This window comes from Halichoeres trimaculatus, unplaced genomic scaffold (genome assembly GCF_033239565.1).
Source record: "Halichoeres trimaculatus isolate MK-OKI-2021-1 unplaced genomic scaffold, fHalTri1.1 fHalTri1_scaffold_21, whole genome shotgun sequence".
NCBI classification, from domain to species: Eukaryota; Metazoa; Chordata; class Actinopteri; order Labriformes; family Labridae; genus Halichoeres; species Halichoeres trimaculatus.
This window is the reverse complement of record NW_027437199.1, coordinates 5769157-5792501: the sequence shown is the minus strand read 5'-3', so window position 1 is coordinate 5792501 and position 23345 is coordinate 5769157. Positions and strand designations below refer to the sequence as shown.

The window sequence follows — 23345 nt, the reverse complement described above, 5'->3', positions numbered from 1 at the left end:
GTCCTACCTCCCTCTGATCAAACACACGTCCATCTTTCATAGAGCAGCTCTTAGACAGCGGTAACCGCTCATTCTGCTCCGCAGAGGAAATAACCACACTTAAGGAATTTCAGCATCCTCTCAAATCAATACACAGATACACTGTAAAAACAAAACTGCATGATGGTCAACGTTCTGACTGAAAAATATTTAAAGTATCAAATTCTCCTTAGTGGAGCTGGCTTCTTTGGTCATCATAAAAAAGGAGACATGTTGTCCAATTTCTCTTGTTTAAGTGTTTTTGGCGCTTTTTTTTTATTTTAACAAATCCATAAAATTTGTGACAAAATACATTTTACTCCTTTTTTCGCATGCAACAAAGCAAAAGTGCCAAAAAAGGACTTCAAAGGAATATTCATGCTAAACAAGAAAAAGTTGATCACAACTTTTACAACTGTTTGACTTTTAAAACTCAAGAAAATAGAAAATATAGCTTAAAAATGTATTATTCATAGTTTTTTTTTACCATTAAACTTCACATTGTACCTTTAAAAACTAAGCTAAGCCTTTAAATAAAGCACTGTACCTGTACCACACACTGTACCTTTTTATACCCTACACTATGTCTTTAAATACTTATTACTGTGCTTTTAAAAACTACTCGCTGTACCTTTAAAAAATACACACTGTACCTTTAAAAATGCCACCTTGTACCTTTAAAAACTACACCCTGTACTTTTAAAAACTACACAGTATGGTAGCTTTAAAAACTATACAGTACGGTGTATTAAAAAACTACACACTGTACCTTTAAATAAAACACTGTACCTTAATATACAAAACACACTGTACTCTCAAATACTACTCATTACTGTGCTTTTAAAAACTACTCACTGTACCTTTAAAAAGTACACACTGTACCTTTAAAAATGCCACCTTGTATCTTTAAAAGCTACAAAATACTTTTTCTTAAGTACTTTTAAAGACTACACCCTGTACTTTTAAATACTACACAGTACGGTATCTTTAAAAACTACACACTGTTCCTTTAAAACTTCACAATGAGCCTTTGGATAAAACACTGTACCTTTATTTTCCACATACTGTCTTTCAATACTACTCATTAATGTGCATTCTAAACTACACACTGTACCTTTAAAAAAATTGCACACTGTACCTTTAAACTGTACCTTTAAATAAGACACTGTATCCTTAAAAATTGAACACTGTAGCTTTAAAAATTATACCCTGTTTATTTAAGTAGTACACTTTTGTTTTTTTTTTTTTTGTTTTTTTAAATGGATATTGTACTTTTAAATTTCACATATCTTGTTTTAAAAACTACACTGTTTACCAGTACAGTGTATTTGTATCAGTATTTAAAGGTATAGAGTAAATTTGAATTAATTTTGTGGTAGGCTATTTAAAGGTACAGTCTATAATTACTTTACACTTTGAGTAGACACTGTTCCTTCTCTTTAAACTAAAAAGAAATTAAATTAAATTAGGAAAAAAAATGAACCAAAATATAAAATGACTTTGTTTGTCATTTTTAACGAGATAACTTTTTGCAGTGTACAAACACGGGGAACGTGCATCCCTGCTGCCAATCGCGGCACCCTGTGTGTTGTTGGCTGAGGCGCGCGCTGATGCTCTGACTGATTATTGGTGAAGCCAGGGAGGAGGAGGAGGAGGAGGCGGAGGAGGAGGCGATAATCCGCGCACAGACGGACCATCCGAGCCGCTGGCAGAGCTGCTTGCAGCGGGCGTCGGGAGACCATGGATCCGCTGCTGTCCTTCCGCTGGTTTGACTCTCCGGGCGAATCGCTCCAAGGACACATGAAATAGTCCTGTGCATGCGCTGACGGGCGTGCACGCAGGAGCAGAGTGTCGCTTTGTTTTCACTTTTTATCCTTAACACCGCGGTTTTCCTCTCCCCTCGGGGCGTTGCGCATCACTCCGGAGCTCTCCGCCCTCTGCTGCCGGGAGCGCAGCACCGGGTCAGGGGCTGATCCGAGCGCCTTGGATTCTGTAGAGCACGTAACGTGAGGCTGATTAAAAACCGAACCCGGACTCGCTCTGGATTGTTCTCCTATCAAAGGGATTATGATTTTCTCGGACATGAGCACGGGGACCAACTCCCCCAAGGTGCACCCGCCGAACGGGACGCGGTTTTACACCTTCCAGGCAAGTTTAGCGCTTCTCCCTCCATCTGTGCATCATTCAGCTGCTTCAGCTTTGTTTGCTTCTTCTGTCAGTTCTGTGCTGTTTTGGGGAAACGCAGCTTCGGGGCTTTTATTTTGGCACACTTGGAGGTGTTTGCATTGTCTGCAGAGCTGTTGGGTGTTTCCTACCTGCGCCTGCAGACTGACTCCCTCAGACTCTCATGTGAGCTCAGTCATTTGAAGGGCTTTGTGCAGAATCAGTACACTCTTCCAGTGGAGTGTTTTGCATTTTTCTGTTAGATAGATGGAGATGAGGATGGGGATAAGTGTTTTAAAATGATAGAAATGGACTGAGTCACACACAGGGGACTCTAACTCTCACTTTGCAATCATAAAAGAAAGAATGTGGCTCCAGAATTTCAATGGCTTCACACTTATGTTGATGAATAAAACATCAGAGAGTGAAATCTTGAGAAACTAAAATCCTGAGTTTGTCTTCATCTTCTTACTGTATGATAAATCTCAATTATTCATGCTCAGCCCACTGTACCCAGCTCCTCAGTGTGTGTCTATATTTGAGTTGCTCTGGTTCTGTTTCTAAAGAGAAATAAGGACAAACGTGCACACTAACATCCTGCACTGATTACTGTAGGCTGCTCGTGCATATATCAGCTCGACCTGGAGCTTGTGCATGGCAATGAGGCAGCGTCAGTGGATACGGATCAAGTGTTTTCTTGTGACTCTTGTAACCCTGCTTCTTTTTTAACTGTGGGAGGAAGGAAGATGGAAATATCTTAGCAGAGGGAGTCGGATTTTGTCCGTTTAGAGCAGTCTTTAAGATTCTGATGTAAGAGAAAGAGGAGGTGATGGTTGCGCTCAAATACACACCTAAAGCCTCAGGAACAGAGCAGAGCGTCTTTATCTCCATCTTTAAGTTTGTGTTTCCATGTCTGTTTAGCTTTTTTCTTTGAGGTATCACTAAAGAGCCACCGTGACTCCAAGGTGAAATTTCCCTCTTCATGTTCTTTACTGAGGTGTCGTAAACCTCCCTTCATGTCAAATCATTAGTGCAGTCAGGTCCCCGAGGGCTCATACCTGTGGAAGAAGCTCCTCTGATATCACAAAATCAAAGACGTCCTATAAACCTCACATCATAGTCTCTGGAAATCCCCCGTAAACAGGAACTGCAGCGTAATTGGGCTGCTTCAATCGACATAAATCACAGCTCATTCTCCCCCAGCCTCCAGGTGGTAGAAGATCTGTTATGCTTGGTTTGGAGAAAGCATGCACCGCTGCAGCAGGTCATTGAACACTTTTTTAAGATTGTTTACTCAGGATAATGATATCCATTTGATCAGATTCCTGCTCCTGCTGTGGGATTATAAATCAGTCAGTGAAATTAAATTAAATCACAAAGTAGGTTCTTTGATGAAGATGATTTCACACCCAGACTCTGCAAACACGCCCACCGAAGAGTCAGAGTCTGCTCAGTTAGCGCTCTAACGACTGTTGAAGGAGACAGAGGTCATTCCTTCATTGTTTACATCTTCTAACTGATCATTAACTACATGCTAACAGAATATGAAAGCTAGTTTACACTCTTAAATGACCAAAATTAAGTGTTCCTGCTGGCTAGCTTTGCTGTATTTATCGTGTTAGCATGTCTATGTAAGGTAAACACACCTGTGTGGCTTCAAGCTTCAAACTTTTAATGCTAACTGATGGAGGAATGTTAAAAATACTACAAAACATCTCAACAACACCATGTTAGAAGGTTTGTGTGGCTTGCTTGAGCCTAAATATACCACAGTTGGGCTTTCACATGCTAGCAAAGGTCAGTGTAGCTAATCTAAGGGTAAGTAGTAGTTTAGCATGCTAGTAAATTAGTAATTAGTAAATTTCTCAATGTGTTTTACGTTGTTAGCATGTGTACTACCAGCCCACACTAGATGTGAGGATAGCTAAGGTACAAAGTATCTTTGCTAGCATATGTTCCTCTTTTTCTGACAATGTTTTTGGTGGAATTTCTACATTCTTAGGCTAGCATAGGCTATTTTTTGTTTCTGCATTACATAAGCCTACTGCATGCCCTCCCTTGGTGTTCACTAGCAGTGAGGCTAACTCAGGCACATAAGATCATTTGCAGTATGTGAGAATATTAATCTGGCCCAAGCTAATGTTTTTAAACAGTTGGGTTAAGTGACATCTAAATGTATTTCAGCTAATGATTTATGCTAATTGACTAAAAAAAGGTAAAATAAAGACATTAAAACCACTATGCTAGCAGCTTTGCGGTGTGAGATTAAGCTAATTGATGCTCTTACTTTATTTGTATGCTAACAGTCATGTAAAACAAGGCTAAATGTCATACCAGTAAGCCTTTTTCTGATTGTGTTGTACACTTTTACTATGTCTACTGCTAGCACAAACTGGAAGTGAGGCTAGCTAAGGCACAAAGGATCTTTGCTAGCATATGTACCTTTTTTATTGGCAATGTTTTAGGTGAAGTTTCTACCTTTGTAGGCTAGCGAAGGCTGATTTTTGCCTCTGCATTACATAACTGCAGGCTCTTCCCTTAACATTCACTAGCAGTGAGGCTAACTCAGGCACATAAGATCATTTGTAGTATGTTAGAATATTTATCTTGCCCAAGCTTATGTTTTTAAACGATTGGGTTAAGTGACATCAAAATGTATTTAAGCTAATAATTTATGCTAATTGACTAAGAAAGGGTAAAATAAAGACATTAGTGACACAATGCTAGCAGCTCTGTTGCTTGCTTTTGCCTTATTTGTATGCTAACATGCATGTAAAACAAGGCTAAATGTCATACCAGTAGAGTCTGTTATGCTAACTTTGGCCTGTATGTGCTACATTCTATTGGCATTTAACAGTGAAGCTTTCTTAGCTAGCTTTAACACTAGAAGTCCCAGGGTTTTCTTACCCCTGCTGCAATGCCCAGAGGACAGCCAAATGGCTGCTCAGTTAGAATGTACAACTGAACGACCTTCAATTAGCCACCATTGTTTTGCAAATGCAGCCCTTACCTGACAGATTGGCAGTCCACAGATGTGATACATGATCAGGGGGGAGGGGTGTGCCTGAAAAGAGCCTCGAAGCTTCCAACATCTACTGAAACTTCTTGCATCGGGCTGATGGGAGTGTGAGGCAAGTGTAGCTGTAAATATCTCTGATATAATTAGAAAAAATATTTCTTCCATAACCCGTATTAGAGTGCCCTTGTCCAAAACAGCTGTTGACTGTTTAGTTTAAGTTTACTATATTTATTTTGAAGTTTTTTTATAGCTATACTATCTCTATATTCTTCTTGATAGAACTTTGATTATGTGCATGCAGCCTTTTGTGCGACTGTGAACACTGTAAGCTGCTACATAAAAGAAACCTAAACTGAACTGACTGCCTCTGTCACAAGCTCCCGTCAGGTCCACTGTTTGAAAATGATCCAGTGTTTTTTTTAACTATAACAGAGAGTTGAGTCTCGAGCATGCAAAGTTGACATGGGGTGCTTTGAGTAGCCTGGATAAAGTTTATCTTCATCTACCCATATTTGACATTTACTCCTGAGAAACACAGAAAATCCTGGTAAAAACAATAAAATAAGAAAAGAAATAGTTAGAAAGATGGATGGAAAATGTAAAAGCAGGCCAACTGGATGTATGGTGGAAGGGTGGGTGTGGCTGTGACCGATGACTAAACTAGGGACCCAAGGTGGATAAAAAGCTCACTCACAGCCCATGATAGTTTATTTACTCAACCTGTGCATCAGCAATAAATCTCAGCAAGAAATAAAAATCATAAACTGTGTTGACCTCATACTGAGAAGGGAGGGGAAAATAACTTTCTGTCGTGATCACAAAAGTGGAGTAATTATAGCTTGTTGAACATAAAATGAAGTCATTAACATTTTATACTAGTTCTAAACCTCTACCTCTCTCTCATAACATTACAACACATTGGTTTATTCAGGTGAAGGCATAGCAACATCTTTCCCTTTTTCAGTAGTTCAGGAGAAAGTAAATGCCTCATTTACAAAACAATGGTGATCAGATGGCTGTTCACACCTAAAGTAGAGATGTTGATTCCAGACTAATCCAGCCACTTGGCTGCCCCTTGGGCATGGAAGGTAGAAAAGCCAAATGGCTGGGCTGTGGGACTTCTAGTGTTAAGGTGCATTGGTCTAACTTTGTTATGCTATCATGTTTGTTTTGTTGCTGTAAATGTTTGGATATACTTCTTTTAGGTGAAGTTTCTCTGTCTAAACTAGTTAGCAGTTAGCTTTGATGCTATCTGACTGAGAAAGAGTAAAACCAAAGCATTTGTGAAGCTAGCTGAGGCCCCTCTGCTTTTACCCTTTCAGTATAAGACGGTAGAAATGAGACTGAAAGTCATGTCAGCAGTTTCTGGCTCATGCGTGTTTGTGTGAGGGTTTGTGTTCAGTGTTTGACACAAACGAGGAATATCTTCTTCTCATCTACCTGCTGTTTACCTCCACTCGCGACATCAGGGCTCAGATTTCTGCCGGTCTGGCACGCTGCCTGTTATTCAGCGCTACATCCCCTCACACATAAATCTCACACCTGAGGACTTTCACAAGCCTGATCAGCTCTGGAGCTGGAGCTGGGACGGTCTGCAGACAGAATGAGTCATGAGGTGACACCAGACATCAGACTGAATGACAAGTAAACACCTCTCTTCTTGCTTTTTTTAGCCTCACTCTTCACAGCGAGCAGGAGTGAAGGTGTGTCATCCTGATACTGATACTGATACACAGGTGATGCATTTTGAAGCTCTGTTTGATATCTCAGTGGAATAATAACAGAGAGACCGCCAGGCGTGGCCGTCTCTGCTGATGTAACTGTATCACTGACCTCTCTTTATTTACTGCATGTCAACACTTAATCTTGGAAATCCCCGTTTGAGCATCAGCACTATTCTAGGCCAAACGCAGAGCCCCGCCTCTCTGATGATCTCTGCACATGTGTCCGAGTGGGCTCTGTTACTCTGCTGGTCACATGACACGAGGATGGCGCTGACTGCAGGTTGATCTGCAGGGACAGTGTGTGTGAGAGCTCCCTGACTGCGCTGCTGTTTGATGGAGCTCAGATACACACACCATCACATTGTCTGCAAAGAAACACTCCTGTCACTCACGGTGCAGCTGTGGGAAGCTTATCCCCCCCGCAGCTGTCTCACCCCTCCTCACAGGCTCCGCCCCTCCCTGCGTCATGTGACCAAGGTCAGTTAGTGGAACAGCAAAAGGTGGCTGTATGCAAATGAGCCCAAACTCGACAAATGGATACACGAGCGACAGATTGAAGTCGAAGTGTTTGACCTTTTTCTTTGTTACACTGGCACAAGGTAATTGCTTACAAATGTCCCCGACACTCTCTCCAAAACACACACATTCACACACACACGCCCCCTTGGTGTGTACGCCACCCTGTGTTTGTGTGTTGGAGGCGTTTGCCCTATTTTCTTCGTCCTTTTTTTTTTTTTAATCAGCCCTCGTGCGTTTAAAATCTGGCCGGGGCAGATGGGGAAGGGAGTTTGACCTACTTTGATGGATTCCACACCGATTAAAAGGATGAGTGAGCTTTCGAAAGCAAGAGGCCCCTGTGTACATTTGTGTGTTGTTGTGTGTTTGACTGTCTTCACAAGACTCTGTCTGTCATGGTTACTGTAAGACTTTTGCCCCAGGAGGTTAGCCTGTGAGAATCGTTGGTGGAATCAGAAAAGAATCAATAAGTTTTTCAATCAGAAGGACTAAAACCTCAGGAAGACGAACTTTGAACTTCAGGGAAGGAAACTGAGTTCCTTAAAGCTAGGGATGGGTAACTTAAACATTTGAAATGATACGGTACTGATGCCTGGTACCTGGCATTTGGTATTGGTACTTCAGTACTTTTTTTTGTGTTAATGTGATAACAAATATTTATTTGTTTAATCATTAAATCTCAAAGTTTTTCAACTGAAAATACTTATTTCTTAGTATATAACCTTGCAATGCTGTGTTCATGTCCATCATGGAAAATCTCCTACTCTTCAACTTTCTCACTCTCACAATGATGCGTTTAGGTACCTTAACATGGCACCTTTTGGTTTTACATGAATCGATACTCGGTACTATAGGCAATTCTCCGTTGGTGCCTTCAGAGGTACCTGATTCAGAGGTATCCCTACTTGGAGCTAGGGATGGGTAACTTTCACATTTGAAACAATACAGTACCGATGCCCGGTACCTGGCAATCAGTATCCATACTCAATGGTACCACTTTCTGGTACTTTTGTGTGTTTATGTAGTAAAAAAATATCAATTTGTTTAATCATAAAATGTAAATTCTTATCAATTTAACATATTTGTTCTTCACTAGCTAACCTTATAATGCTAGGTTTATATCCAGCACGGAAAATCCACTACTCTTCTACTCCCTTACAGTCACAAGGATGTATTTAGGTACCCAAACATGATACCTTTTGATTTTGGTTCCCGGTACTTTTGACCGATAAAAGTACCTGATTCGGTACCCATTGCTTCTTAGAGCGAGGCCATGTCCATATGTAGCCAGATATTTGGGAAACCACATATATTTTTATATGTTTATGCCTGTCATCCACATCAAACCGCAGCTTTATGTCGCTAAATACAATGTTTTCTGAAAAATCCCACAAAGTAAAGATTTTGCAAAACTGTGTCAAACGCCATTGAATGACGGGGGGCTCATTCTGATTGGCTGATATGGGTTTTTCGATATTTGGGGATTTTTTGTTTGACGATATAAAAATTGTGATACTTTGCCAAAAAATCTTTTTTTTTCAAAATTCTTCATTTCAGTCTTTGTTCATAAACTGAATCAGAAAAAAGTTACCACTTTCTTTCAGCAGAGGGTGAAATGTTCTCTCTGACGCACGTGATGTGCATTTTATGGGAAAATATGGCTCCTGATATAGTCGGAAGACATCATCATCATTTAACTTTTTTCCATGGTCTGGTTTTTAAAAAAGCAAACTAAACATTGAAAAAATTGAATAATTCCAATTTAAATTGAATTGGCGCCCCAAAAATCATAACGGAATCAAATCCTGAGAATAGGATATCTTCCCAGCCCTACTTATCAGCAGATTTGCCCGCCACGTGTTGATGAAAGTATTTTTAAAAACCAATAAAGTTTTTGAGAATACCTGGCTATGTGTGGCCATGGCCCTGGTCCTTTTTGGCAGCATTTGCTTAAAAAAAAATTTTAATGTGGGAAGCTCATAGAGCAAGATGAGCACTTCTTAGAAAGTCTCGAAAAGTCATCAGATATTCTTTTGTTTTGTCTTTCTGTGAGGTTTGTCGTCTTGAACTAAATCTAGAATATTCCCTCGCTGTCAGACCCATTTTTATGTCTCTGTCTGTGAAACAGAATCCTCCAACCTCACAATGTCGACCATTGTGTACAAAGCTCTGCAGACCTCACACACACATACAGACACACACACATGGGTTTAAAGTGGAGTAGGGAGCACACACAGGCCAGGCCTCTCACTTCAATAGACTCTAGTGTGCCAACAACCTCTCTTCATTGATGCAATTACGCTGTAACCCCTCGCCCGGCTCTCTGCTGCAGCCTGATCTCATTTGTCCCACAATTTGGACTCGAAAGGTTGAGAGTTTTTAACGGGTGGTTCAACAGAATACAGAAATAAAATCCATAATTTTTCTGTTTCCAAGGGAAAGGATCCATCTGGACAGTTTAACTCATCAGTCATTTCTTTATCAGTCCTGAGAGCTCCTTGGTCGTAAAGATGTTATCAACAACATCAAGATGGACAGCTTTAATGAAGACATTTGAGGCATCTCAGGGCTTTGAATGGGTAGAGTTGTCAAACCTGATCATCAAGATTTAACCAACATCACCTCAGCCTCGATCATCTCATAAGAGACCCAATCAGCTGTTTACCAAAGATCGAGAGCTCAAAGTGATAAACATCTGTAAAGGAAGAGATGTAAAAGCAGTGTCATTTTTCTATTAGTCACGGCTGGCGTGGTAGCTGCAGCTGTGGTTGGTTGAAGGGTTGAGGTCTTCATGGAAAAATCGAACAATTTAAGATTTCTTATTTCTGTTTTTGGACAAACAAACGGGATCCAAAATCTATACAAAATCTACACGGCATGAGGAGTTTGGTGGGGCGGAATATTGGCTCAATCTGACTCTTTTGAGGGGTGGAAACAGGGGTTGTAGCTTTAAGAGTGAGCAATTCTCAACCTGATTTTAGCAAACTGACACCAAGATGAAGCTATTTGTGTTTAGGGATGGTTGTTGTTTCAGTTTTATCCATTTTACCCCTTAGTCTGGTTCAATTTATCAACACCCAATTTCCATTTCATGATTTCTGGAGAGTAAAATTTATTAAGAGTAAATCAAATATATCAAGAGAGGAAAAGTTTTTGCTGTGACATTTAGAATATTGAAATTAACCGTCAACTGTTGGAGAGACTTTTCTTGATTTTCATTTAACATTACTTTCTTTTTGGGATGGATCAAGGTAAATCGCAAATCTGAACTAGAAAAGCACTCAGAGAGCGCAGACCTCCACCAAGCTTATTGTGATTGTCACAGAACACTGTAGTCCTACTTTAATGTTATACTCCCTTTCAGCAGACTCTGTGCTACAATTTAGTGTTAGTTGCGACGATAACTAGTTACCTGACAGAGTTGAAAATTATGATGACCCAGTACATATTTCATATTTCAGATCTTAGTATCCATAATATTGTCAGGATCTGGATCGTACTTTTCCATCTGTCAGAAATTATGGTGACCTTGTCTTGTATTGTTTTGCAAAGCAATCCAACCATTTATGGTGAAGTTATATACACATATGGTGAAAACAGCCCTATCTCACAATGATAAAGAAAACTTTAAAAAAAGTCCTGGATCCAGACGGTGATCCGGATCACCTCCAAAATTTAATCACTTCTTCCTTATCCCATTTTGAACATTTCCTGAAAATTTCATCTAGATCTGTTTGTTAGTTTTTGAGTTATGTTGTTCACAGAAAAACAAACTCCCCCAAAAACACAACCTCTTTGGCGGAGGTGATAGATCTGCATGTGGAAGCTGCTGTTGTGATTGGTTACAACTTCAGCTATCCAGTTGTCTTTATATTCAGGTCAGTGGGATACCAGACTATTTATCCAATAATTTAACACCTGAAGCGACCAGAAAGGTTAGTAGTGTTAATTTCCCAGGAATACATCTGTAAATTTAAAGGAACTGAAAGGAAAGCGTCATGAAGGTGAATTCAGACTAACCCCTGCTGGACAACAAGAGAAACCAATTAACAGAAGCTCCAATTTCCATTAAGGACCGGCCCGGGTGTCCGGGTCCTGTTGGGTTTGAGGTGCATTGATATTCAGAGAGAGTCTTCAGAGGAGGACAGACGTCACGGAGGCTGTCAGGATGATGTGATGCAGCGAGGGCAGTCAGTCAGTGTCATTTTTATCCTTTCACCTCGACGCCTGTGAAACACTTTTACTCCGTTTATTTGTTCTTTCATCCAGATTCACGGGCCATTCGCTGTCCATGGTGCTGAAACGGGACCGCCTGTCCATAAGGCGCTCCTTCACGGTCGTTTGGTTTTATATCTCATATCTGCGCCTCCTGGTGACAGCAGCCTCTCTGTACTCCCCCTCTTTGTCACATGACAACTCCTCCTTCTTTGTAACGATTGTTTTTATTTGTCTCTTTCATTAAATGCAGACAAAATCCACTCTGACTCTGACAACTTTGTTTTCTCAGGGTGATTCCTTCGTTTATCCCCTGCCTCTTTACAGCCCGCTGTGCTCGGCTTCAGCGTTTCACCATCTCTGTGCAACATTATGTTTCCCCTGCAGTCATTCACGCTGCCATGCAGCACGCAGTGGCCTTTGTGAATAATGCAGAGGCAATAAAATCTTTTCCTATGTTCAATTACACCAGCTTTGCCTGTCTCCTCCTTTACTGCTGCTCCCTTCTTGCAGGACTGGCGATAAAACGCAGCAGCTTTAATTCACCCTCCTTTATTTCTCTATTAAACCAGAATGCTTTCTAAAAGAGGACCAGCCGGTTGTTAAAGTACTTCCTGTGAGTCTTCCCTCAGCTTTAACTTTGAAGTGTGGTGCTGTTTGACTTTCTCCAGCTGTGACCTTTACCATAGATCCAAACATGGTCAATAGACAAATTACACACCGTGTTCATCATTAGCACGACATACAGAAGAAAGTGAAACCCTCTGGAAGAAAGGAAGTCAATGCACGGCCATTACATGTTCTCCGACCCCGGCATCCATAACCCAGTCAGCGGCTGATAATGGGTTTGGCTTTCTGTGGCTGGGGGCGCGCTCAGTCCTGCTACAGGAAGTAGATACAGGTTAATAGCCTCCAGCTCTGGATGAAGTTTATTGAAGTGGAGATGGCGATTGATTTGTCACACCGAGTGGATTGTAAAAGGGAAATCAATCGGGTCTATAAAAGAAGGCTGTAAAGTTTACATGTGGAGGTCTGTGGTTGTTTGTAGGAATCTGGACTCTTTATAGAGATGTTGAAATAATTATTGAAGACTGACTGGGGGCTACATGCTAAGTCTGTATGGATGTGATGTTAACAAAGCTAGCTGGGCTAACAAGAGTGGAAGTTTGTCTGGTTTTGAATTATCCTAGCGGTGAAAAATCAGCTTTGAAATCTGTGATAGAGAATTAAAGCTCAGATATTTTATGGTAAGCGGCCTGTGTTATAACTTATAACTAGCCAGGAAACAAGTCAAGCTAACAGTATTTATGACTTTTTAACTTTAATTTTTTGGTAGTTTTACAGGTTTTACCCTTTGATCTCTGAAGAATCACACAGAAACACTAAAACAAATCCCAATCAACAGTGTAGACATGGCAATAAAGTATTGAATCTTGAATCTTGTTTTAGAGCTTTGCATACATCATAACTGAATTTGCAGCTGGTTTAGAGCTCAAAGAAGATCCTTTTGGCTGTTGTAGAAACTCTGTTTTTAGAGCTCGCTGCACTTCCATCACAAAGTGGAAGGGCAGGGATGTTCTATAGGGTGTACGTGCTATTTCCTGTTTTATTCATCTGCAATCCTCTGACCTCACTCTTAATGATAGAAAGAGATACAAGCAAGGTTGCTGCTAATGTTAGCTTAGCTTTTCCAGCTGGCTCCGAGGTCAGGACTCCTTTTTGTGAACCAAGCAGGGGTCTCTTAGAGCAGGGGTCTGCAGCCTTTACTTTGAGCCATTTTGCCTCAGCTCACCTGCAGGAAAGTCAGGGAGCCACAAAATCAACTTAATCTTTACAATACAGACAAAGAAGTAAATACAATTGTAAACATGGTAAAAATCTAGTCAATAATATCTTAAAAAACGTTGTTTTTGTGATTAAAAAAATGTAGATGTGATGCTGCCATACTTTATTTTCAATGAAATTGCAAATTTAAAAAAAGGAGAAAAAATTGTAATACAAATTTACAAAATTTTTGACATTTCAGTATGTTGCAAAATTTTCAAAAAATTCAAAATTTCAAATATTTGCAAAAAAATTCAAAATTTCATGTGTCTGCTAAAATTGGTAATTTCCAAAATTTGCTACCTTTCTCAAAATATGAAATTTAAAATAATTGAAATAATTGCCAATTTTTAATAAAAAAAAAAATCACAATTATTTGCAAAATTTATAAAAAAAATTGGATCTTGTGTCTTAATTTGAAAAACTGTCAAAATAAAAAATCATAAAGTTTAAAAAAATGAAAGCTTGATTGCAAGATGTGATTCATATTTATTTCAAAAAATGTTGACACACAATTATTTTTTTGTGTGTGTCAGTGTCTATAATTATTAACACATTCTGTAAGAAAAATATAAATTCTTTTCTTAATATTTTTTTTTAAAGGAGCCACTGCAAAGGAGTCAAAGAGCCACATGAGGCTCCAGACCAGCAGGTTGAAGACCCTTGGTCTTAGAGGAAGGGAAATTTGAGTTCAGGGACTCTTGTAAGAGACGACTTTTTGGGGTTTTGGCAGATATCTCTGATGCCATGAGTCACACAGAGCAGATCTGGTTTATTGTGGCACTCGGGCAGGAAAGTTTCCATCGTTTTGCAGGATCATGTATTTGGTAATGAGCATCTTTTTCTTCATTTTCAGGGTTAGCGTGGAGCCCTGAGTCTTAAACTCAGATCATAAAACAGAGGAACAGTTGTTGTGGCCCAGAGGTCTGAACTCACATCCTCTCATCATGCTCTGAAATGAAACCCTCCAAAATCAATACATCCGCTGGTAGGCTCACATGAGATCAACTGCATCAGGCTCCCCGCTGAGACGACACCACCTCAGCACCTAACGCTCTTGTTTGTGTGTGTGTGTGTGTGTGTGTGTGTGTGTGTGAGAGCAGGAGGAAAAAAGCCAACAGAGAACTTAATTATCTGGGATCTTCACAGCTCTGTTATCCGGTGTCTGCTTGTAGGAACATGCTCACCTGCTGAGCCCGGTTTCACTCTCACTCCTTGGCACCGATCTGCAGCCGAGAGCTGCGGCGCCGAGCGCAGTTTCACTTTTATTTCTCGGAGGATGATTTATGCCAGAAGCCCTGCAGGTGAGCTGAGAGCGTCTCAGCATCCAGGATTTTTAATGAAGGTGTGTAACGTCGCAGCAGCTGGCGATGAGGCTGAAGGGGACTCACACACGGGGCAGCAGAGAGGTTGTGAGCTGGTTTACTGAGGCCGAAGCAATTAACACAGAGAGGAAGTCAGGGACGGATGTGATTGGAGGCTTCTCCTTGACTGTTTTTTGGAAGTCCTTGAAGGCGTCCTGTGAGTCTGGATGTCAGGATCCTCCGGTCTCACCCAGATTACTGCTCCAGCTTTCGCATTATGATAACACAAACATGTTGTGCTCACTCTCACTCGGTCGTTACAGCATGCCTTGCGGCTTCCCAGCACACACACATTTGCATCAGCAGCGTAAACCACACACAGCTCTCCAGATGCAGAAACAATTCCTCCTCTGCTCCCAGCTATAAATAATATGATAATTTAGGATCATAACAGTCTGAGTATGTTGAGATAGAGGATGTCAAAACTTTTATGGAGAAAAGAATGCAAAATATTTGAAGTATTTAAGCAAATTTCAAACTTTTCTGTTTGCTTCTTCGTGAAATGTGAAGATTTTCAGCTTGCATCACAAAAAGTGACTACGTATGAAGTACTTATGTCTTATTTTTGTTAAAAATATGTCTTATTAGACATTACTTGTGACACAATCACTTGAAAAGTCCAAAAAATGTCTTATTTTAAAATATTAAAAAGGAAAAATTCTCTTTGGTAGATATTTTTTTTTTGCAACAAAAGGACCAGAGAGGGGCGCCCCATGCATAGAGGCTTTAGTCGCTGATTCAACTCTCAGGCTCAAGCGTTTGCAGCCTGTCTTACCCCCCTGTGCCCATACCTAAATAAAACAAGACCAAAAAAAAAAAATTATATATAATTTTAATTAGTGCTGTCAGGGGATTAAAATAATTAATCTAATTAATCACAGGATTTGCAATTAATTAATGTAATTAATCACATTTTAATCTCATGTCTGCCTAAGGTTTCGAAATAAAGAATTTGATTTCTAGGACATAACAAAAAATGTTGTGCATGACTCATCAAATGAATGCATGAAGAAGAGAAGATATATAAATCCACATTTTTTGGGGGGCGGAGCTTGTCAATCAAAATCCTGCTTGTGAACTACTGTGGGTGAGAGCGGTGTGCTCTTTGGATGAGAGCTCAGCATGGATATGAGGAGAAGATGTGAGATGACAGAGACATAGAGAGACGCTGCAAGTCAGAAAAGTTCAGGCAGCTCATGCTCCAACTGAGGATGTGTCAAGGTAGTTCAGAGAGAAAGAGCGGCGCCATCGGGAGAAAGATGACAGAGATCGAGACGCAATCAAAAAAAGTTATGTTTTGTCTGTTTTTTGGATCAAAACAAGAAGAGAGACAAAAAGTAAGAGAGCCTACTCTTCTTAGGTAGTTAAGTAGTGTTTACAGTCATAGAAAACAACATTACTTGGGTCTTAATAAGTCTCATTACAAGTTACTTTTTACCCCATTGGTATTTTTTTTTTTTTTGCAACAAAAGGACCAGAGAGGGGCGCCCCATGTATAGAGGCTTTAGTTAGTGGTTCAACTCAGACTTGAGTATTAGCTGCCTGTCTTTTGCCTTTCTCAACTTCCACAAATGAAAACAAAAGTGCCCAAAAATATAAATAAAACAAGACCAAAAAGATCTGATAATCACTCGAAACTAAGGAACACTCAGGAATCAGCATCATCATGTTTAGCTCAGAATAACATCAAGTTAAAATAAGCTGGTTTGACACATTTTTTCTATTTCATGTGTAAAAGGATTCATTCAGAAGGAGTTGTGTTGGAGTAAATTTGCAGATGTCATCTCATTTCTCAGAGTCTCTTGAGCAAACAAGTCTCACCTTTGAGATCTCTGTAAGAGAAACCTCATGTCTCCTCTTCTCTAATAAACCCTCAAGCAGGCCTCTGACTGACTCCAGCTCTGTGATCTGTGCTAATCGGAGCTGACAGCTAACCCTGCGTGGCTCCGCTCGGTCCTGAAGGCCATTGCACAAGACACTGGGAGCACCACCTGCTTTAATGTGCGACAGAGCCATCGTCCGCCCTGCACAGACCTCAGCATCCAGCCTGTGTTGCTGTGGAGACCGAGGCTGTGCGACTGGTCTCAGCTCCTGCTGCTGGATCGGCTTTGCCACACCCAGGGGTGTCTGGGAGGAGAGACGGAGAGGGTTTATGGGCAAACTGGGAGATTAGAGGGAGGAAAGAGCGAATGATTGGACACAAGGCTGCATCAAATCTCTGATTTAACATAAAATAATCTGTTTTCTGTTCCCTTAAAGAGGGGGTATTCTGCCTCCACATGTAAACATGGATATAAAGTCATAATGCTTGACGTTCAGACTTTCAAACCTCTACATACACTCATCGGCCACTTTATTAGGTACACCTTGCTAGTACCGGGTTGGACCCCCTTTTGCCTTCAGAACTGCCTTTTTCCTTGGTGGCATAGATTCAACAAGGTCCTGGAAACATTCCTCAGAGAGTTTGGTCCATATTGACATGATAGCATCACACAGTTGCTGCAGATTTGTCGTCTGAACATCCATGATGAGAATCTCCCGTTCCACCACATCCCAAAGGTGCTCTATTGGATTGAGATCTGGGGACTGTGGAGGCCATTTGAGTACAGGGAACTCATTGTCATGTTGAAGAAAGCAGTCTGAGATGATTCCAGCTTTATGACATGGAGCGTTATCCTGCTGGAAGTAGCCATCAGAAGATGGGTACACTGTGCTCATAAAGGGATGGACATGGTCAGCAACAATACTCAGGAAGGCTGTGGACTTTAAACCATGCTCAGTTGGTACTAAGGGGCCCAAAGTGAGCCAAGAAAATATCCCCCACACCATTACACCAGCAGCAGCAGCCTGAACCGTTGATACAAGGCAGGATGGATCCATGCTTTCATGTTGTTGAGGCCAAATTCTGACCCTACCATCTGAATGTGGAGCAGAAATCCAGACTCATCAGACCAGGCAACGTTTCTCCAATCTTCTATTGTCCAGTTTTGGTGTTGCTGTGTGAATTGTAGCCTCAGTTTCCTGTTCTTAGCTGACAGGAGGGTCACCCGGTGTGGTCTTCTGCTGCTGTAGCCCATCTGCCTCAAGGTTGGACGTGTTGTGTGTTCAGAGATGCTCTTCTGCAGACCTCGGTTGTAACCAGTGATTATTTGAGTTACTGTTGCCTTTCCATCAGCTCCAACCAGTCTGTCCATTCTCCTCTGACCTCTGGCAGCAACAAGGCATTTTGTCCCACAGAACTGCCGCTCACTGGATATTTTCTCTTTTTGGGACCATTCTCTGTAAACCCTAGAGATGGTTGTGGGTGAAAATCCCAGTAGATCAGTAGTTTCTGAAATACTCAGACCAACAACTATGCCACGTTCAAAGTCACTTAAATCACCTTTCTTCCCCATTCTGATGCTTGGTTTGAGCTGCAGCAGATCGTCTCGACCATGTCTACATGCTGCCATGTGATTGGCTGATTAGGAATGTGCGTTAATGAGCAGTTGGACAGTTGTGCCTAATAAAGTGGCCAGTGGGTAAATTCATATGTTGAAGCATCCTCACATGAGGATCTCCTAACTGGCCTCAAACATCAAGATCTGCCCAAAGCTGACCCCCAAAAGGCCTCCAGAGGGCTGGCCAATCACAGTGAAAGGGGTTTGTGGAGCCTTAAAGAGACAGTAAGAGAAGTAAGTCTTCTCTAAAACACCAGAGAGAGAAATATATGGATTTTCATGAGCTGTAAATAATGTCAAGATACTGTGATGGCACCACAGGGACCCCCTCTTTAACACAACCTCCTTGAGCCAAGATTAAGACATGATGTCTTGCTGATCTGAAGAGCTTCTGGGCTGTTAGACTTGCTCACGATCTTACTTTTTTCTGACAAAGACTTCACTGAAATGAAATTAGCATATCACCAGCGAACAGCCCATTTCTCTTCCTTCAGCCGCTGAAGTTTTCACTCTGAGAAATCCGAACATTTCAAACAATCCTTGCGAGGAGTTAAAGGGTCAGGATTCTCCTCATCTTGTGGGTGTTTTTTCCACCCAAGCTGCTGCAGGCAGAAAGTCTAAAAACAAACCGTCAGCTTGTGTAAGAGGCTGCAGGATTGTGCACAGGAGCAAACACGGAGGAGAGGAGAGGAGCCGGTGATTCATGCAGCTCAGTCAGCTGGAAAAACAAACAGAACCACGATTTTCAGACACGATCAACAGGTTGAAGCAATGTTTTCCGCTTTAAATTGAGCTTCTTTGTGAATAACATCATGTGTTTCTAGCCAAACTGCCTCATCCATCTTCAAACATCATTAGCCGGTGATGCTAATGATGCTAATGATGCTGCGTGGTTGCACTTGATCCTTCGCCCTGCAGCTCTCTTCGCTAAACGCTGTCTGATAATGATGCTGCGGGCTCGATTGGATGTGAAACAGTTGCACATCAACAGATTTCCTGCAGAAACAAGAGGCTGTGAGTTATTACAGGAGGGATTTGAGAGCAGCACAGTTCATTATTCACAAAGCCAGGAGGCCTGACGTCTCTGGGGAGGAGCCGAGCTGCGGCCTAGCATGTATGCTAATGCTATATCAGAGAGTGTGATGTGTAGATAGCAGATGAAGGATGAGATGTAGCATGAAAACAATGAATATTCAGCTCAGCTCTGAATTAAAGCTCTGAGTTCACAGAGACCGGACCGCGGCTCCGACATGAAACACTGATTCTCTGTTTTGTTGTAAAGCTTTGAATAATTCAGCAAACACTATTAAGTCTGAGTGTTTCTATACAGACACTCTGAAATATTAATACAGCTATGTCATAGCAGTTACATGAGATCATTCATTCAACCTGTTTCATACCAGAACAACAACAGAGGTCATGTGACCAGTCAGATACCTCAGAGATGAGCTGTAATCTCTTTCTCTCACACGCTGAGTGGACGATTGTTTGTGCCGTTTGCTTCACATTAATTCAGCACAAATGGAGTCAAACATGCATACACAAAAATAAATCCCAGCTGGAGGTGAACTACTTGTTGAAAAGGCTGTTAAATATGATGCTCTGTTAAAAGCTAGCTCTGCATTTTGAAAACCTGATGAATCAGAAAGGCTTCATTGAGCTTATGGAGTCTTATTCCTGCTTAGTTTTGTGAGTTAAATCATGTTTTTTAAATCCAATCATTGTTACACAAGCATACAGCAGTTTTCCAACACCGTACTTCCACCAGGTCTGTGTCCAGTCCGTCTCTGTTGGTGTCTTGTGCCCAAAATATCCCATCCCAGGATCCTCTCCTCTTCCATTTTATCACCTTTTAAAATCCTAAAATCGTCACTCCAGGTCTGTCTCTGCTCATTATGATGACGTTTTGGTTTTGAGTATATTAGTCAAGTGAAAAGCAATCTAACATCAACAGATCTAGCGTTGTTTTGGTGTCTATCTTGCTATGTATTCATTGCTGCATCATTGCTCCAGCATCCTGTGAAAGTAAAAGTCTGTGTTTCCGCCGTGGAGGACTCAGGATTGCCGGAGCTGAAACACAATAGAGCAAAATCGATGGAAGTGGATGAAATGAGTCTTAAAAACTTTTTTCACAGTAGCCATTTTGCCTCAGCTCACTTAAAGTCATTCAAGAGCCACAAAATCAACTTTATCTTGACATTAGAAGCTATTAAGTGTATTACGGCTATGTAAGAAAAAATATAGTAAATAATTATTTAAACTTTTTTTTTTTATTTATATAATTGTACATGAGTTTTTGTCTTTCTAATAAATTTGCAAACATTTCTAAAAATTCTGGCATCCCTGAAAATTTATAAAAATCTTGAGATTTCAAAAAATGTAAAAAAGAAAAAAAAAGAAATTTCATAAATTTGCTTTTTTTTTTAAAAAGATTGCAACATTTTTCAACTAAAAAAAATACAAAAAACAAATGAAATTTTAAAAATGGCAAAACTGTAGAACAATTTTGAAATACAAAAAAAAAATTAAGAAAAAAAATAAAAAATTGCAAAATTTTTAAAAGAATGCCTGAATATGATAGTAGCACTTGACCCATCATTTTTTTCATTTTTTGTTGTTTGCTTATTTCTTGCCACATATCATTCATGTTTACTTAGCTAGCATGTTGGCAGTTAAATATTAATAAATTCCCACAGAACTAAAATCTTTTTTTTTTTTCCAGATTTGTCTTTTTGTATATTTATTTATTTTTGCTAGGGCTGTAAAACTTGAGGTTAGCCAGTGGTGCATGGAAAGTTGCTCACTGCACCAACGTCTTCAATGCAAAAAACTGAAATCTTATCTTGTGTTTTTGTCTCATTTCAAGTAAAAGAAGTCTTTTTACTCTTGATATGAGCCACATTTACCTGACCAGTCCAGAAAAATGTCTTATTTCAAGTGATTTAAAGACAGAAACTAGGTCTGAATTGATTGTAACAAAAAAAAAAAAAAGAAAATCTGCCAATGGAACAAGAAAAATTTGCTTTCCTTAAAGTTTGGAACAACTTTAAGGACTATGTCAGTACCTTTGTATCTTACTTTTGGACTTTTGTAACAAGAATAAACAAAACCACAGATTAAAACCACAAACATCCCTTTGCAGAGGAATCTGCCATTTATCTCCAGCTGAACTTGATGAAACTAATGTTTTTTTGCCTGTATAGGACAAATTCCTCCGCTCTAATGTAACTCAATGCTCCTTTTAGGTCTCAGCTAATGAGGACCCTGATGCGGACCCTTCAGCTTGTCGTCTTTCAGACTACAATGGATGATTCCTCTTCATGTTTACACGAGTGCTCCCTCCTAAGAGCTCTGAAACGACGTCTGTTTTTATAACCTACGAACCCCTCCTCGCATAAATCTGCCGTCAGCCTGTGGTCGGCGTGTGCGCTGCATGTTGTGTTCAGGCATTAATGTCGGGGCTTTTAGCGCGCCGTGGGAGCAGAGCGCTGAGTGTTCTGACCTCCCTGAGTTTCATACCTCTTTCAGCGAGTGTGAGCTAATGTTGGTGGGCAACATGGAGGAGACTCTTTGAAGAAGGCTGACAGTGAAGTTTATCTTTGAATAATCTCAACATGGCCTCTTTGATTGACATTAGCTTCCTGTTTCACCTGCTGCATGTTGAATTAACTTCCACCCTGAGCACTTTCTCCTTCATATTTCATGGAAAACAGGATTTATTGAGGTAAAAGTGAGTGCTGAGATGGATTTTCTGCATGTTAGACAACTTGAGCTACTTTCATATGATCAGCATCGAGGTGCCTAACGCCGCGTGAAGCATTCATTTTTCATGGATTGCTTCGTGTAGCATGATCTAGCTGGAGCAGATCTCACATCTGAAGTTGTGTTTGATAGCAGTGTTCAGCTCTGCTCTTGTTAAAGCTCGTACCACCAAAATAAGAGCTCAGTTTTGCTGTGCAGCGTCCTGCGAAGCTGCTAAGAGGTCTGCTGCAAAAACAGTCGTGTTGCTGTTCGTAGACTCTGTTCATCAGGGGACGCTTCACCCAGCTGTCAAACAAACAGCCGGGGAGTGTGTGTCTGTGTGCACATGGGCTTTGTTTGTTTGTCTGTTTGTTTGTTTGTGCTGCAAAGAGAAGGAGCTCTCTGTGGCGTGTGTGTCAGGGGAGGGTGAAAGAGGTGTGTCACAGTTCTAAAGTTGAAGCAATGATTGACAGGATGGAGACCTTTTCATGGCTTCACCTGAAACTATCCGTCATCTCTGTCTTTATTTCACTGGTTTTCACTGTTGACTCATGGTTTTGAAGCCAAAATACCCCCGTCACGGGCGCAACCATTGTGCCAGAGTCTGCACAGTAGAGACTGTGGGGGATTCTGGGAGAATCTCCGTGGAGCCAGTGACAAAAATGATATACATATATTTTTTCTTTCGAGAGTCTCATCACTTCTTGACTCTACCTACCGACATATTTTACAATCCCCCAAAAGATACACAAGAACAGCAGCTGTCAATCATTGTCAAACATGACGTAAAGCATATTTTTAAACCTCGTATAACTAATGAAAACGAAACTTTTAAGAAAAAAAGAACTTGAATACAAGGCAGCCAAATGATATCTTCAAATCACCACAACAATCAGACGTGAGAAACATTTCTATGAGGTGTATTAATTTTCTAAAGTTTGACCACAGCCCATCTGGAATGACTGGGGAGATGGATTTTTTTACCTATACTGCAGCCAGCCACCAGGGGGAGCAGTTTTTGTGGTGACCTCACTTCTAGCCGAGCAAGAGGACGTCCATTTTTTTTTACAGTCTATGGCAGCTGTAGGCAACCTGGGGCACGGGTGCCATAGCTGGCACGTAAAGCTATTTATGTTGGCACACAAAGAGAAATACTATGTAGCAAAGGACAAAATAAATAAATAAATGATAAAACTATTGTGTTGTTTTCTATTTAATGCTTAACAAGAAATTGAGCAAAGTATAAATGTTCTTTAGTAACAATTTAACAAATAACTAAATCATGACGTTACAAGTGCACGAATGTGTCTTGTCAGTGCGT

At 40.6% G+C, this 23345-nt stretch overlaps 1 protein-coding gene across 3 annotated transcripts in view; it reads left to right on the top strand.

Moving 5' to 3' along the window:
• ppfia2 (PTPRF interacting protein alpha 2) overlaps positions 1–23345 on the top strand; it is a 219948-nt gene that overhangs the window by 91987 nt on the left and 104616 nt on the right. Inside the window, exon 1 of one of the 3 annotated variants that reach the window (XM_074697912.1) lies at positions 1670–2166. The exons of the other annotated variants lie outside the window; for them this stretch is intronic. Coding sequence (XP_074554013.1) covers positions 2086–2166 — 81 coding nt within the window. The 5' untranslated portion in view covers positions 1670–2085. Of the gene's footprint in view, positions 1–1669; positions 2167–23345 lie in introns of those variants that run through there. 3 annotated transcript variants of the gene reach the window in all.